At 40.2% G+C, this 17,711-nt stretch overlaps 1 protein-coding gene and 1 long non-coding RNA gene across 3 annotated transcripts in view; both read right to left on the reverse strand.

Annotated features, from left to right (window-relative positions):
* Positions 1–17,711, reverse strand: part of aass (aminoadipate-semialdehyde synthase) — a 100,053-nt gene that overhangs the window by 10,225 nt on the left and 72,117 nt on the right. The window contains exons 11-13 of the mRNA XM_085413173.1: positions 15,241–15,352; positions 15,056–15,115; positions 14,759–14,826 (exon numbers count right to left, since the gene is read on the reverse strand). Of these exons, the coding sequence (XP_085269299.1) occupies positions 14,759–14,826; positions 15,056–15,115; positions 15,241–15,352 (240 nt within the window). The remainder of the gene's footprint in view (positions 1–14,758; positions 14,827–15,055; positions 15,116–15,240; positions 15,353–17,711) is intronic.
* On the reverse strand, positions 12–9,269 carry LOC146665473 (uncharacterized). Of its 2 annotated transcripts, XR_014912615.1 has the most exons (3): positions 6,171–9,269; positions 5,148–5,953; positions 12–4,822 (listed from the first exon to the last, which is right to left on the reverse strand). It is a non-coding gene; the product is annotated as an uncharacterized LOC146665473 (long non-coding RNA). The 2 variants fall into 2 exon arrangements; XR_014912614.1 differs by having other exon boundaries at positions 12–5,953.

Consider the following 17,711-nt stretch of genomic DNA (forward strand, 5'->3'; position numbering starts at 1 on the left):
ACCTGTATGTAAAAAAATACACTGCACCCAAAATATTTCATAGTTCAGCAATACTGATCAATCTAATAAACTTAAACCTACTCCATCCTTCCTATTCTTGTATTTTAAAGAGTACTTAGCAGAAATATTAAGCAACCTAACTAATAGGGTTGCAAACTCCCAGCAAAAAAAATAAATACCTACACCTCATGATGCTTAATCGACATAATCAACTTTAATTTGATGCAGTGTGAAAAAAAAATGCACAGAATTAAATTATTTTTCAAGAATAATTAAATAGATTCAACATCTTCCTTCAACAGAATTGCAGACTGCACAGTTGGTACCTTCCCAAAGGAAAAAGCACTATAGCTTACTAGGGTATATTAGACTTATTAGTTACTATATACAGTAATTGACTTCTATACATTTTACATAAGATTAAAACTTTGGGTGTAAGATTCAGATAATTATTTATTAAAAGCTAGACATTTTAAATGAGAATAAGAAAGAAAAGTATGTCTTTGTGCCCCCTTTTCCCTGTTAATGCCCTATCGGCCCCCCTGGCTAAACTTTGCTAGATCCGCCCCTGCACAGTTACCAGCCGTTAGCTACGTAAAAAAAGATCCTGGTGTAGAAAGTAATATTAAATAAATTCTAACAACAGCTTATCAAGGTTAAACGTGCTGCAGTTGTTCAGCCGCTGGTTTCCTCTTTCTGGCACGAAGTAGGCGATAAACAAACAAGAGAGTCACGACAGAAAAGCCAATCAGCTGATCATTAAGGAGTTTCATGATTGAAGTAGCAGCAAGAAGAGGCAGTCGCTCCAGGTATTGGTTGTTAAGCTTAACGCGGGAATGCTTTACAAACATTCAGAGATGAACTTACACACTTGCTTTACTTCTCTCTGGGATAACTTTCTCAGAGATGAAATGCTGGTTTGGTAGCGAGGCTCCAAATACACCCAGCCGCTCTATCATGTGAGCATACTGCTTCGACTTGCTAAGGTTATAAGCCGAGTTACGCCGTGTTGCAAGTTTTGTGAGGTGCTTTTTTGATATTTAATGGATCGGATTACATTTTTATTTCTATCCAATATCCGATCCAGTAATTTACATCAGTATCGGACCGATACCGATACGTAATATCGGATCGGTCGATCTCTACCTAAAACATGAGATTTCAAAAACTGAAGCACAGCATACCTAGGATATCAGATATGGATATTTGTTGCAAATAAAAAAGGAACACCAGAGATGCAGTTCATGAAACTCTGATTCCTTGCTCATTCATCTGTTTGCACTGATCATGTTTGCACTGATCACCACCTGCACTCATGTATATATCTATCTACTTAGCACTTTTAATTCTTATTTTTATGTCTATTTAAGCGTTATATGACAGTATGTTTGCACTAAGTACCGCAGCAATTTCCTAATGTTGTAAACCTGCTCAACATTTGGCAATAAAACCCTTTCTGATTCTGATTAATGTTTCCATCTGATCCTTAAAACTGTATGATTTGACTGGAACAACACAAATTACAGGTTTTCTGGTCGAATCATTTAAAGCAACAAATAAAAGTTTTAGATGACGAAGCTGTCAATACAATTCCGTCATATTTTGTCAGTTCCGTTGGAGCAGCCTTTCAACGCCTCTCTCTGTCTCTCGCTAGCAAAGTTGACCCAGACAACAAAGTAAAGCTAGTTTTCAGCTACGAGCACGACACAAACCCGACGTATTAGCCAGAGGTCCCTTTACTATGGTTCGGAGCCGTGGACCTGTTTTATATATGCGTGGAATAGTTTTCCATACGAGATCGCTGCAAAAAGTGCAGCCTTACGTAATGTCCACCCTACTGTTACTCATTTTATATTAAGATTTAAAAATCTAGTTGGCACTGGTATGACAAGTAGCCTTCAGTAATAGTAATAAATCACACAGCAATAGTTAGGGATGGGTACTGGTGTTCTGACATAAACGGTAGTAACCAGACCGAATTTCGGTGCTTTATTTCGGTGCTTTTTTTTTCCTGAGCTGTGATACACTTCTAGCCAATCATTTTACGTTTCCGAGGATAGTAGGCGGGCCCAGGTACGTACGTTCTTTTAGAGCAGAGCTACAGATTAAAAATGCCCAAGGCGAAGCGGTCAAAAGTCTGGCTGTACTTCACAGCAAAAGATGCAAACTCAGCAGCTTGCAACAAGTGCTTTAAGCTGATACTGTGATACTGTCAAAGGAGGTAACACCTCAAATCCGATGAAATACCTGGCGACGCATAGAGGGATTTTTTTTAAAAGCCGAGAAATGCGCCGTATTTGATAGCTTGCTGCGAGACCTCACACTGAACGCATCTACTGCGGGTGTGGTGCCTGTTATCAGACCCGGAGTTAGCAACATCCCCCCAAAAACACGAAGAGGAGAGTCCTGGCCCCTAGCCCTGCCAGTGTAGCAGAAATGATGAGGATGATGCAGCAGCAGCCGTTCTTCTCTGCGTGAGTAGCTTAATGTTGTTCGTGTGTAATTTACGTTGAGTAGACTAACCACGTTATTACTTTAATGCATGTAAGGTGAACTAGCAAACATCATCATAGCTACATGCGGCTGTCTTCTTGTTTGATGGCAGATACTCCCTTCACTCTGGCCAAAAAGGCTAAAATGACAAAAGAAAAAGAGGGAAACAGCTAAACATGAGAGGTTTAGGACAAAGTTTGTGTTTTTTCCATTGTTTAAGCACTGCTTCCAGCCAAGAGTGATACCATATATGCCCCATAGCTGCAGAAAAGGCTAACATTGTTATCTTTTTACAAAAAAACAGCTGAACATGAGAGGTTTTTGGACCAATTTTGTGTTCTCCATTCTTTAAGCACCGGTTTGAGCACCGTTTGAGCACCGGCACCGTTTCAAAAGTACCGATTTGGCACCGGTATCGGATAAAACCTAAACGATACCCATCCCTGGCAATAGTACATTCATGTTGTTGTAAAAAGCATGATAATATATTAAGTAATCTAAAGTATTCAGAATACGTTACTCTCACTGAGTAACGTAACGGAATACGTTACAAAATACATTTTGGGGCATGTAATCTGTAATATGTAGTGGAATACATTTTAAAAGTAACCTTCCTAACACTGTTAAAATCTTTATTTTTGAAAAAATGAATTCAGTCATTAATAGTTATGGTTAAACAAATGCTTGGCTTAACAAAATGTCCACCTACTGTTACTCATTTATATTATGATTTTAACATCTAGTTGGTATTGGTATGGTGAGTAGCCTTCAGTAATAGTAATAAATCACACAGCAATAGTACATTCATGTAGTTGTAAAGTATTCAGAATACATTACTTCTATAATCTTTGGTGGAATACATTTTAAAAGTAACCTTCCCGACACTGTCAACAGGTTAGCACCTCATACCACAGTGCAGCAAAGCAGTCTCATGAGCGCTGGGAAGGACGAGCCCAAAACAGACAGTGTAGGAGATGACAAGGTTAGTAATTGTATGGTGAAAATTATAATTTCAGTTATCTTGATTGGCAAAAGAAAAGTAAATACAAAATCTGCTTCTCACATATAGGGTATTTCCAAGATTTTTTTTTCAAAACTTCTCCAATTTCTTTCATTACAGCTGTCCTGTGCCAGATGTTCTGTTGACCCACAGTGAGAGGCATCATTTCACAAACACCAGGAAGACTGAAACTCATCGCCGGGATCAAGCAGGGCTCGTGATCTTCACCAGCAGCTCCCTCACAAGAAGGATAAACCCAGCATTTCATGAACACTGATGGAGACCTTTGCTTTGTGTAATGTTAGAAGTACTCAGATAATCCTCAGAGGGTCTGGACTTTTACATAATAGAATAGAATAGAATAGAATTCAACTTTATTGTCATTGCACATGCACATGGCAACGAAATCCAGTTTGCATCCATCCAGAAGTGCTTTAGCCATGATATAGATATATTACAATATATATTAGCAATAATATAGATATGTAAGTATATTACAGAAATAGGTCTATTATGGTATGTTATAATGTACACGGTATGAAGTATGTTAAGAATATTCTATAACTATAAGTATGTACAGGCTGTAGTGAGTACAAGCTATGTACAGGCTATGAACAGGATATAAATATGTAATAAAAAACTATACAGAAATCTGAGATATACAGTTATACAGAAATGTGAACTATGCAAGTTATAAACAGTTGTAGGATTAAAAATTATCGTATGTACAGAATGATTATTTACACAGAACTATACAGTAGTGCAGTTAAGTAATAGCTATAGCTATAAGCTATAGTAATAGCTTTAAGTCCTGTAGAAAGTTAAATATATTTTGTGCTCACTGGTTACTCTGGTATGAATGACTCTGAATTACTTTATGATAAATAACACACTATTGCCTAAAAACAGTGAAAGAATTCCAGATCACAAGTTTTTAGTTCAAATACAAGTAACAACCTTTGACTTTAATCAGGTTTTATTTAATTGTGTCAGAGAAAACATCATGTGCTCTTCATGTAGCTGAGTACATTCAGAGTTTAAAACAGAAGTTGTGCAGGTCTGAGATCAGCAGTTTTCTGAAACACCAAACTGAGGTACTGTTAATGCTGATGTATAGTGACACAGTTACAGGGGTGATTAATCCTTCTGACTTTTTGTCTTTAAATTTATCAATAAAACAGCTGCAGCTTTCACTGACAGCACATGTGGTACTTTAACCTTTGTACTGTTTTCTTCAGTTAATTTTGGAGTTACTACAAAGATTGAAGATATAGGATGATCTGTCTGCTGTCACTGGGTGGTGCTGAGGTCTGAATCTGAGGACGGCTCCTGTAATCACAAACAGAACAGAATCATCACAAACTGAAATATAAAGTTTATCTTTCAAATCTGAAATAGAGCTGTTCCTTCTCTGTCCTCACACACTCGGGATCTGAAGTTGTTCAGTCCTACAGTTCTGCCGACAGCTGACATATGAGCTGTTTATTTTTTATTTGTTTTAAAGGCCTTATATACTAACACATTTTCTAATATCATGTTTACCTTTGAGTTGTTGATACTTTATAAATGGACATCTGCAAAGATGAGATGATGGAGCTAGGTAGCTAGCTAAGGACCTAAATTACGGATTAGTTTACAAACACATTTAACTTACCAAAAATAATGCGGTGGGGCCTCAGGTCCTCCTGTCCGGTAGTCCAATTTACTGAAGAACACCTCAGGCTGTCACTTTGAAATAGTCGGTAATGTAAACGCTGGACCTCTCAGCATCTGCCATTCCCGAACAGACACGTGCAAGTTTGTCCGTGACCACAGCCGTGTCGTCAGTGTTTTCTCCAGTCATTGGTCAGCATTATAATATATGCAAATACATGCAAAATCTTGCATTGAAACTGAAAAAAAAAAATTGTAAGCGAAAACAAAAAAATTACAGTTTCAATTAATTTTTTTTCAGTTTCAATGCAAGATTTTTCAGTACATTTATTTCAGTTACAATATTTTTTTTCGGTTTCGTTTCAAGGTGGCATCGTTCTGATTCCATAGTCTTTCCCTTTTCACGTAAATGGCCTCTGTGTTGTGCCATCCGCTTTGTCAGAGGTTGGGAGAGTATTCCAGTGTGTACAGCTGATCTGGGACTGCTGCAATGATCTGGTGTCCACATCGGATGGGAGGTAAGCATGGGAGGAGGCGTTGGATTCGGGGGAGGGAGAGTGATAGTGAGGACGTATCAGTATCAGTGTACATGTTTCATGCGTGTGCATGTGTGTGTGTGTATCCCATGTTCATCTGAGAGAAAGTGTCACCACACCCGGTTAAGCAAAGGTCAACAGTCTCTGTAGTGTTCTGTTGCAGAGTGTAGCAACTCTGGTTAAACACCAAGCTAAACCTCTCTCAATGAATACATGAGTCCGAGTAGACGTGACTTTTTACTCAGAATCTTCATTTGACAAGCGGTGAAAACTGTGGTTGAAAAGACATAAATATTGTATCACGAAATAACTCAAAATATGACTTTACATCTTCGTGTTAGCTTGAGCAACAGTAATGATCATCAAAAGGAATGCCTTTTTTAACATGTACATATCAACCTCCATGAATCACAAATAAAATATAATTTTTAACAAATACCGCTATTTATGCCTTTTTAACACCTTCATCATGAAATATATACACTTACGGAGTTGCCTGAACGATGTTCCCAAGTGGATGGCTGTGGATAAGCCTCAGAGCAAAACCGCATGTCACTCTCCCTCTTAGAGCAACCAGGATGAGGAATTAAACAGGAAATGAAGCAATACAGGGAACCCACCAGGAAGTGAGGTTATTAGCAAGTTCACCTTCAAAATTAAAGCTTCTTAACATGTTTAACTCTTTTTACTGTTCTTTTTAACTTAACTACAAACAAATTAATTATTTTAAAGCAAACATTAAAGATAAATGACGTAAATGCCTTTGAGGCATCACAGTCTCCAGTGGATCCAGGTGGCCTTGAAGGAGGTACAAAGAATTCTGACAACAATCCTGTTATCATGGGAAGAATTTGTTGTTCCAGTCAGCTTCAACCTTGGTAGGCCTTCAGCTGGCGCCAGGGGGGCCGCATGAAGTGAATGTTTGGGTTTAGTGTGAACAACTTCATCCAATTTTTACAGTTGGTCTAATGTCCATCATGGCAATGTTCCCTCTAAGCTGCGCGCGTGCGCACTGCTGGCATGGTCTCTGCGCACAGAAAAAAAATCTAACCAGAATTGAAATTAAAATTAATACTTTAACAATTCTGTTTTGCAGTGTTAGTCAGTAAGTGACTGGCTGCTCCAGTATGGGATTAGAACGATGCCACCTTATCCCATAGTCCAGCCAATAATGCGATTCACATTCGTATATACGCAGCTAATCAACGTCGTTGACAGGCTATGACAGCGTCCTTATGTGCTGACACTGGTGTTTTAGCCAGCAAACCGGCTGATGAGGAGTGAAGCCACGTTAATGTCAACGCGCACAACCATTGGAGATGTGAGCAGGACAGACGGAACAATTGAAGGAAAAAGTGTGGACTTTATACCAGTTTTTAAATTGTGTTGATAGGCCACGTAAAACCAGAGTTATGATAAAAATATATGCAATGTTTGGTTTTCTTCCTGAATACTATCGTTGTTTATATTTAGTGCGGGAAGAAATGGTAAAAACAGCGTTTTATACGGAAAACACTCAAAAGCTTGTGAGCAAAAACAAAACCAAAAAACCCCACCCTTTCCTATTGGTGGAAAAATGTACCATGCCAACCAATCCAAAAAATGATATGGCAACATTAGGGGTGCAACGATATTCGTATCGATATTGAACCGTTCGATACAGTGCTTTCGGTTCGGTACGCATATGTATCGAACAATACAACATTTGTAATTTATTTTATCAACTTTCCTTCTGATGATGCTGTCTGTGTTGAGCGCTCAGTGAATCTGCGCTCGACAGTGCAGCCTAGGCGGAGTAGTCGAACGCAGATTCAGTGAGCGCAGGGCAAGCTAGCGAGACAGAAGTTAAGCTCTCCTTGCAACATGGCAAATTGAACCTCCCCCACCCTCATTCAGATCTGGTGTTTGGAATTATTTTGGTTTTCATGTGACGTATGACCCTGAAGGTAAGCGCGTCATGGACAAAAGTAAAACAGTATGTTGGATGTGCCACGCAATGCTCAATTACATGGGTGGGAGCTAGTGTGTTAGCGCAGTTAGCTCGTTAACGTGTTGGCCGTCCAGCCCCACGCATGGGGCGATCCGCGGTAGCTCGTTAACGGAGATTTGCCGTGTTGTGGCGTTAACGTCATTTCAACGAGATTAACGCTGACAGCACTAGTGAGAACACAACGAATATGACTGCACATTTATGCTGACATCATCCTAGTGCAAAGACAAGTGGAAGCAGACAAAAACAACAAGCGCGCATGCTACAAACTTTACCCGAGTCATTTAGACAGCTGTTAGCACAGGATTCTCCTTATGGGGACCTGATATGTTTAATATGCTGCTGAGAATATAGCCCAGAAGAAGCATATAGTATAGCTTTTATTTTGGAAAGAGCCATTTCTCTGTAATAAACTCTCTTTTCCAAAGATGAGTGATTCCTCGATCAGATATATTTTTTTTATTACTTTGTTATTTCAGCGACATTCAATTTAAAAACTGTACTTTTGAGTTAAAATATATATTTATAATTTTAATAAATGACAAATTAAAAAGGCATGAACATTTTTTTTGTATCGAAAAAATATCGAACCGTGACACCAAAGTATCGAACCAAACCGAATTGTGAATTTTGTGTATCGTTGCACCCCTAAGCAACATGGTATTTTGTTGTTTAGGAAGGGGGAAGTTTTAGGAGTGACGGCGGTGTTTTGAGATGTGAGAGATTTGCGACGTTTAGCGCAAATCATGTGTAGTTAGTGTGTTTTGTTGTGTAGTTAGTGTGTAGTGTAGTCAATAGTTTTGTTGTGTGTGTCAGAACAATGAGGCGACTGCTGAACGTTACAGGTGTTACAGGAGTGATACATCTCCTGTTGTCAGGCCTGCAGGTATCAGGCTGTTGTTCTCCTTTATCTCATAGTGGACAGAAATTATTTTTTGGAGGGGCACAAATAATTTGTGTGGCATCAAATTTGATGCAGAACAGCTGATTGTTTTGTAAATAGTTTGAAATGCTTATTTTAAAAAAAGCCTTGGCTGCATTTTTAGGTAAACAGCTGCAAAAACTTTGTTGTTTGCATAACTCAGTTACTTTTTTGAAAAAGTAACTATATAATTAATTGCCCAACATTGGTCATTATATACTGTATTTTGCAGACAGAGTTACAGGACTCTCTCCCAGACCACAAACTCGTGATCATAATACAAGTCAGAGCTTTATATAAAAAAAAGAAAAAAAGAAAAAAAAAGAAAGTTGTGTTTTCAAAATTCAAGTTATTTTTACTGTGTTAACATACCAGGTCATGAACAAGATTCTTTTTAAATTTTCGTTGTAAGTGGGCTAAAGCAGTTAATTAAAAGTAGCTAACATAAATGTAAACACTGTAATTTGATTATTTTAATAAACCATGTAACTTGATGCTGGCGTGACCACAGTGCTGTTGCTCACAGTGGTCCAAGAGACTGCTCAGGGAGTTTGTGTGTTCGCTCAGACACACGAAAAATTAGAGGGAACATTGATGACTGGTCACCAATTATCTCAATTCCCGTTGTTCTTCTCCAATATGTTATCCATATTGCGTTCAAAACACAGTCTGAGTACTCACAGCCCTGCCTATCATGTCGGCCAGCCTTGTGGGATTTTGAACAGCTATAGCCACTTCTTGTTCTTTGATAAGCCAGATCCGAGCCAGCTCCAATCAGCCAGAACTCTGTTATCGTGGTTCCAAATTGGTAGATGTTGTTCATTGTCCTCCATCGAGAGTGTCGCCAGACACACAACGCAATCGACCATCGAGTATCTGGCAGCAAACGTCTCCGCAGGACAATCTGGCTCTCCCAAGCCCAGCAAGGTGTCAATTCCGTTACGGGAACAGTTGATCAAATCCATAATTCTTTAGGTTTTAGAGAACAAGACTGAGAAACTCTTTGAGGGTTAGAGTTAGAAGAGACTAGACTAAAAGATAGAAGCAGCAGCCGGGAAGATAAGGGAGGGAGAGGGGAAAGATGCGTCCGCCTCCTCTGAGAGTCAAAGAGGGTAATGTGTAGAAAGGTTTGAATCAATGTCTTAGTTATTTACAATACAGTGTGTACAAAGTCAAAATGGCAGCAATAGGTAGCAAACTGTATGACTGATGAAGAATTGGACAGAATTCAGACAAGAGGAAGGCTAGCAGTGGAGAAAGTGGGTGAAACATGGGAAAAAAATAGGTAAAAATCCTGGCGGCCACCAGTGCTTCTCCTCAACCTTTGCTTAATGCAAGCCAATGATATGATCTTTCTAAATGGAGTAAGACATTTCTACAACGACAGGATGTATGTTTTCCATTGTGATTGTTTAATGAGAAGCACCGTATTATTTAGGGTTCAATAGCCCAATTAAAACCAATCAATCATAGCAATAATTCTCCAATGGGAGATCATTTGTTTAGTTAGATCTAGGTTGGTACTTTTCTTGTCAGGCAGTGCATTTTTGTTTAAATTGGAAGTAAATAATAAAAATGTCAGAAAGAAGCATTTATAGTACATTATATTATAATGCATAATACACAATACATTAACTGTTAGTAAGATTTAAAAAGCCAGGTAACCTATGAGTATGCCTCATTTAAATATTACTATGTATATTCCTTTTTATGTATTTGGGTTTTTTTTCTGTTTTGTTAAAGGAATCTCTGGCATCATAAAAGTAGTGACTTGTGATTAAACAACGTGACAATGAAAGCCATGCTCTGGAAAACCCAGAGTAGGACTTTTAATCAAATTATATATCCTTCTTAAAATATCTGCTAGATTCAGTAAAAAAAATCAGTTTGTGATTTTGCAGGCAGGATCCCCTCAACATTACACCAGCACCACCACCAATATTATTGGATGATTGAGGCACCCAGAGTGACCTGTGGGATTAAGATCCCATCACCCCCCTCAAATCCCCCCCGGAGTCAAACCCGTGGGCTTGTTATCGCTGGCCTAATTGGAAACCGCATTGCACAAATGCTCTAGCCACAGCGGGACTGACTGTAGATCTGCCTGGCACTTGTATTCTTAATTAAAAAAGAAAAGGCAGACATTCACTCAGGAGGATTACCCCCTAAGTTTACATATCTTAAGGAGCCAAATTCAGTCAAAAGGATTAAAAATTTGATGGCATGGCTTGTCTCGAAAAATTATACTTAGGATCAGTTAAGAAAAAAAACTCATCAGGTCTTAGAGCTGGCCTAAATATGACCAAATGGAAGGCTTTGGTGACCATGGATTCACTGAGGATGGTGAAAAGAGGATGAGATACCTCCAAGCAAGCTGTTCCTACAGCCTTCGAGAAAAAAATGCATACAGTCTGATTGTTAATGATTAATAAAAATATTCATTGGTTAAACGTTATAAAGTCATAGATCTGTCAATAGATCCAACAAACACATTCAAATATTTGTAAATACAACTCTTGCGAACATGTAAAAAAAAGCTAAGACTGCAGAAAAATAAGCAAATCAATTACAAATAATCAACAGATCTGAGAAAATAATTATAGCAGATTTAAAACCATTCCTAAATGCTATATGCTATAAATGTGATTTCCCAGATGACGAATGCTAAATGTGCAAATGATTATATTTTCATGTTTTTGAGAAATCTCCTTTATACAGAGCCAGACTGAATTGACTTCTGTGACTTTGGTACTAGAAAAAAGCATTAGCTCACAGGGCATGTTTACTTACAAGTCTAAGCTTCAAAATGTTTTACATTTGTTTTTGGTTTTTTTTTGTTTTTTTTTTGTTTTTTTTTTTTAAATGACATCAGAAACAGCAGTATGCGACATTACGTGATGGCAGAGCTTCAGTTCATCCTTTGTCATTTTTTTTTTTTTTTTTTTTTTAATAAATAGGACAGGGGGAATGAATGAGAGAGAGAGGGGGAGAGAAAGAAAGAAAACCAAAGGGGAGAAGAGACGGTGAGAAGGGGGGGGAAGAGAGAGAAAAAAAAAAAAACTCCTGGGTCACCTGTATGGAGAAAAAAAAAAAAAAAAAAAAAACAACAAACAAACAAAAACAAACAGAGGAGACAGCAAACAACAAAGAGCAACATAATAATAGAGAAAACAAAGCACCATCACAATAAACTAGCTAGTCATAGATATCAGTATTTACTAAGTAATAAACGATATTGTGCAGCACGCAAGATAGACAGCGCACAGTGTGCTTTGAGGCAGCAGCCAAGAAAGCTTTAGTCCGCGTCTGTGAATACCCATGTGTGCATACCTGTGTGGATCAGCATGCTTGCATTCCAAAGGTTTCTCCATGTAATGATCTGCTAGGGAGTGTGGGGGGGGGCCACAGCCCCGTCCTCCAGGGTGTGAAGCGGGTATGGAGGAGATCAAAACTCCAGACATCCAGAGGCCCCCAGAACACAAGAGACCATGGAAGACCAACAGAGGGGCAGCCGCGCCACTGTCCCAGTAAGAGCTGAGGAGAGTCCCAGATGAGGGCTCGCCCAGCAGCCGCGGAGCAGAAGTCAGGGGGAGTTGCAGTGACGCGCCCGTGAGCTCCGCCGGCCCCCAGCTGCGCCTGAGTGACCGAGCCCTAGGCCGAGAGGCCGGGGGCACCCCACCTCCAAAGGGGCCCGAGCGAGCCCCAGGCCCCAGGCCCCGACAAGCGGCCGCCAAGGAGTGAGCCGGTGTGCACCCGGACGCCCACCCCCAGACACAAAAGAACCACCAACACACCGACACCTGAGGGAGTCCGCCACCGGCAGGGGAAGTGGTGGTGGGTGGAGATAGGCCTCCAAACCTTGGAGGACCTGAGGTGTCCCCAGAGAGGTGGCGTCTGATACCCAACCTGACATATAGACACAGACATACAGGCACACACAGACACAAACATCCATTCCCACCCTCATGCTCTCATATGCACTCACTCCACACTCAACCAACGTGGAGACAGACATAAAGAGACGCTGTACACACAATCACACTCCCCAAGCGTACTCTACAAACCGGGTCTAGGTACCCTTGCCCCTGGAGGGGGGAATTGCACCCAGACCCAGGTGGTGTTACCCTTTTCCCTGCGGTGGGGAGAGGCAGACCACCCCGACTCCGCAGCAGCAGGGAGGCCCCACACCCCAGACCGCAGTCGGACGGCCAACTCCTCCTACTAGCCCTCCCGCTCCAGCAGGCCGCAGAGAATGGGGGTGGGAGAAGACTCCAAACCTCCCTCCACCCGCTCATTGTAGTGTTGATGCATATGTGTTCTAAGGTGCAATTAAAACCCAGGAGGGCATGGAGCTACCTGCCAAGGAGCAGCAGGTAAGCGCATAGTCCCTCCTGCTAACCCTCAATGACTAAGTGTATTTAAAATTGAGAGGTGGGCAACGACGTCAGGGGTGAGGTATACACCCTGATGGTGATTTGGACTCCGTGATTGTGCCCACCCCCAAGATCCTATATGTATGTGTAATGAGAGTGTGAATAATGTGAATGTCTAAGTTGTGGGATAAAATTGAGGCAGAGGCAGCCAGAAGGGGACAGGGGGGGGGGGGGGGGGGGGGGGGGGTAGCCTCCTCTGCACCCTGGTGACATACCCCCACTCCAAGGCCCTGCATGTGTGGGTGGTTGTGGAGGAGCGGGAAGAGGGAGGCAGCTGGAGATGGGGAGGGAAGGAAGGGAGGGGCAGGTAACCCCTCCCTGGGGCCAGCTCCCCCGCTGACCCCAGTAGGCACTCCCACCCTCCGCGACCCGCCAGGGAAGGGGGGCCCAGGCCCATCAGACCGGGGCCCAGTGCAGTAGCGCCCCCCGGCTCCACAGAGCCCTGGACAGTCCACCCAACCCCACCACAGAGAAAACTGCACCCACCCCACCAACCACACATCTTCCAGACTACATAAGACGGTAAACGCTCAGGCTGAGATCTTCCTCCACCTCTCCTGTATCTCCCCCTCCTGCAGAGAGTTCCTGAGAGTCACTTACAAATGTTTTACATTTGTAAGTGACTGGCTGGACCCACAGTTTGCTAATAAGCTGCCATAAGTTAACTGCAGATCTGACATGTAATAATAAGAACATGCAATATTAAATAGCTAGATTTGTTGCCTGGGCATGTAAAGTAGATGCTAACATAAACAAGTAAACCTGTCCTCAATGTTAGTCTTCAAACTTACTTAATGTAGCAGATAAGACAAAAAATATTCCAGTACTATTTTCAGACATTGCTGATGTAGAGAAAATGGAGAAAATGTACAAATCTGATGTTATTTGAACGCTGTCTTTTTCCATAGTCACAAGCAATGAACCGTTTTATGTTATTATGTTATGTTATTTGTACTCATTTACTTAAAGACACTTGAAAAAAAATATTGTATTCTTTTAAAATAAATCATCTCTACGAAACTCCTAAGTGCAGTCAAGGTTCCCCTGTTAACAGTGGAATTCTAGCAGTTATATCCTGCCTCCAGTCTTTGTCCTAGCTTTTATTTATGCACAGAAGTAAAACTGGTATTGATTATATCTGTTATATCTGTTGATTACATTTTACATCTGATTACACCTCAAAAGAACCTGTATGTTAACACCAGACAAAACAAGACAGAAAGACTCAGCATAATGAGTGATTGGGTTTTTAGTGTAAAAGAGTAGAAAAGATATGTCTACCACTTGGTGAGTGCATATTCCAGCTTCTGGAGTTAGTTAGCGGAGATGGCCTATTTAGCATGCTAGCTAAGTAAGGTGTTAATGCAGGCACAGCAGACACCAGAAGGCAGCACATAGTAATGGTTTGTTACTATGAACAAAGATCCTCAAACTTCACAAATGACAATTCTAGGAAAGGATTACTTAAGGAATGCAACAGCAGAAACGGCACACTAGAAACCAAGTTAATAACTGAGGTTAACAAGCTCTACAATTTAGAAATTCAGAGCTGGTGAGCTATTGCACCTTTCCTGTAATCGTTAGACATTGTATCTTACTCATAGAATGTTTTAACAGGTTTGATGAACATTTAAAATAAGAATTACATTCAAACGAAGCATTTAAATGCAAATATAACAAACAAACAAACAAACAAACTTACATATTCACAGTTCCTGTCTGAAGACTTACCTTCTTTCTCTAAGTTTTTCAATGTATTCAAACTTTGGAGTAAGTTTTCCGTTAGAGGCGATGACAGCCTTTAGGAATAAATCAGAACATCCAAACCAAACATGAATTTCACTTATTTCCAGAAAGAGTCAAATAAACATCCGTTACATACACATATCTAATCCAAATAAATAAATGTATGTTATCAACCAAAATATTGAATTAGAAAATGAAGTAAAACACTCAACTAAAAATAGCATCATGCCTTTGTAACAAATAAAGTGAGATACTTCTCTCAACCAACATTTCACTACTTACATCTCTGACTTGTGGGCTAAATTCTTCTTCGTCCAATGGTCTGGTTGAATCTGAAGGTAGCTGGTAATGACATATAATTCACAAGGAAACACTATGTGAAACATGTCATAGCCCTCTCCCATACTTGATCAGAAAACACCACCAAATGCACTGGAAAATTGGTGGCATCAAATCAGACGTCTTACCATCTCCCAGATGTAGGGGAAGAGACGGTCACCAAAATACTCTGTGGCTTCGATTGGCAGCTGAGCAGGAAGGTTGTCAATGGAGCACATGAGAATCCCGTTTCCCTCCACGCTGCCGGGACCACAAATAAAACCAAATCAAATGTTAAAATTCAGGCATTTTACTCTTTCAAAAAAAACCAAAAAACAGTAGCACGTATACAATTTGATGGCAGTCTCAAAGAAGTTAGGAGGGGACAACAAAAGGCTGAAAAAGCAAGCAGCACTAAAAAGAAACAGCTTTGCGTCTATTTAGGTTGACTGTCAATAGATCTGTAACATGAGGAGGGTATAAAAAATGTTAATTTTAGTAGATTAACAAGTAAAGATGGGCAGTAAAGATTGTATTAAAAGCATTCATGATTCTGTTATTGGTTGCACATCTGGAAAGGCAACATTAGTGCTGAAATGTATGTAGCAATTTTAGAGAGACATATGCTCCCATCCAGAAGAAACTGTTTTCAGGGAAGGCCTTGCTTATTTCAGAAAGACAATACTTTTGAGTGGGCCCATTTCCATATGGAAGCAAAAAAACCCTGGACATACTGAAGTCAACTTTTAACTTTGGAACATTTAGAAACATAAAACAGAAACTAACAGGGCTATTTTTCTGTATCAACTTGTGTATTGCTTAATTGTAAAACCACTGAAAGGCAAAATTTGTTGATGTTTTCTTTATTTACCTGTTCACCTTTGCAGTTATATTGGGCTCTCAGACAAGTCTTTTTTTTTTTTGACAACTTTATTTATGATTTTCCAATATGACAAAAGTACAGACAAATATAACTCGAATTGCGACTACAAACACTGCCATTGTGAAACCGGTTGAGCCACGCAGTGGCAAACCAGTTGGATGCAGAAAAATGTATAATCTATGGGCACAAACAAAAAAATACTACCATGTGAAACCCAAAAAACAAAACCCACCAAAAAACAAAACAAACAAAAACAGAATAAAATAAATACATAAATAAAAGGGGGGCTGCATTGTGCGCAGTTCTTTTTGGCTTGCTACAGATAGTAGGTGGCTTTAAAGAAAGAAAGAGAAAAAACCCCAAACACAGATAAAAGCAGTAAATGACAACTTCTCCACATATTCAACAAAGGATGACCAGGTTTTGTAGTATTTACTTTGAGACCCTCTCAAACTGTATCTCAAATACTCTGTCTGCAAGCACCTCATCACCTCTCTCACCCAAGACTTCTGTTATCGGATTAGGATCAATTGTTTTCCCACACACATATTAAAAACTAATTCCCAGAACCGGTTCAAATCAGAGCAGCTCCAGAACATATGGTTAATGTCGGCGGGTGATTGCTTGCACCTCGGACATCTATCATCAGAGGCATTGTATATTTTGGCTAGTTTAGCTTTGGTTAGGTACGCCCGGTAAAGAATTTTAAACTGTATTATACAATGCCGTATACAGATTGAGGATTCATGGATCTTGCTAACACTAAGATCCCATAGGTCGTCTGGGATCTGGAGGTTTAAGTCCAGCTCCCAGGCATTTATGGCTTTGGACACAGAGTCTGCCTTTATATGCTGCAATGTGCTATATATTTGAGAGATGTGACCTCTAGCAATAGATCGAAATTGCAGACAATCCTCAAGTGAATGTGTGTGTGAATGGGTGGATGATTGTGTATAGAGTAAAGCGCTTTGGGGGTACTTAGGACCAAGTAAAGCGCTATACAAATACAGACCATTTACCATTTAAGTGTACAGACATTAGGTAGACTTGGATAAGAAGTGAAGTGTTTAACTGCAAAGCTACGCGCTTGTAAGTATCTAAAGTGAGTCTTTGGGATTCCAAAATCTTTAGACAATGCTTCAAAGGATAAAAATGACCCTTTAACAAACAGATCAGAGAAGCAGATAATTCCTCTGCTGTACCAAACCTTGAACCCTGCATCGCTCAGAGCTGGTAAAAAAAAGATGATTTGACGTAATAGGAGAACGCTGAAACCAGACATTGAGAGAGTTCTTAACCACAGGATTTTTAAAATGAACATTGCGACTGACTGGTAGACCTGAACACATTATTGCAACAGGGGATATGGTGAGATTACCGTCTAGCTCCATAGTGGACCAAGGCGGCCCTCTGCCCTCCCTAAAACCCCGCATCCAGGTGGATAATTTCACAATATTGGCAGCCCAATAATAATACATAAAGTTTGGTAGGGCCAGGCCGCCTTCCGACTTAGAACACTGTAACAAGGATTTACGGATTCTTGGAACTTTTTTGTCCCAAATAAAAGATGATATGAGTCCGTCTAACTGGATGAAAAAGGTTTTAGGAAGAAAAAGGGGTATCATCTGGAAGAGGTACATGAATCGAGGCAAGACTACCATTTTAATCGTGTTGACCCGCCCAGCAAGAGATGGGTAATACTGACCAGTGTGCCAAATCCGATTTTGTTTTCTCTAA

Source organism: Rhamphochromis longiceps, linkage group LG7, assembly GCF_057381845.1.
Source record: "Rhamphochromis longiceps isolate RC_006_pf linkage group LG7, R_longiceps_female_GT1.1, whole genome shotgun sequence".
NCBI lineage: Eukaryota > Metazoa > Chordata > Actinopteri > Cichliformes > Cichlidae > Rhamphochromis > Rhamphochromis longiceps.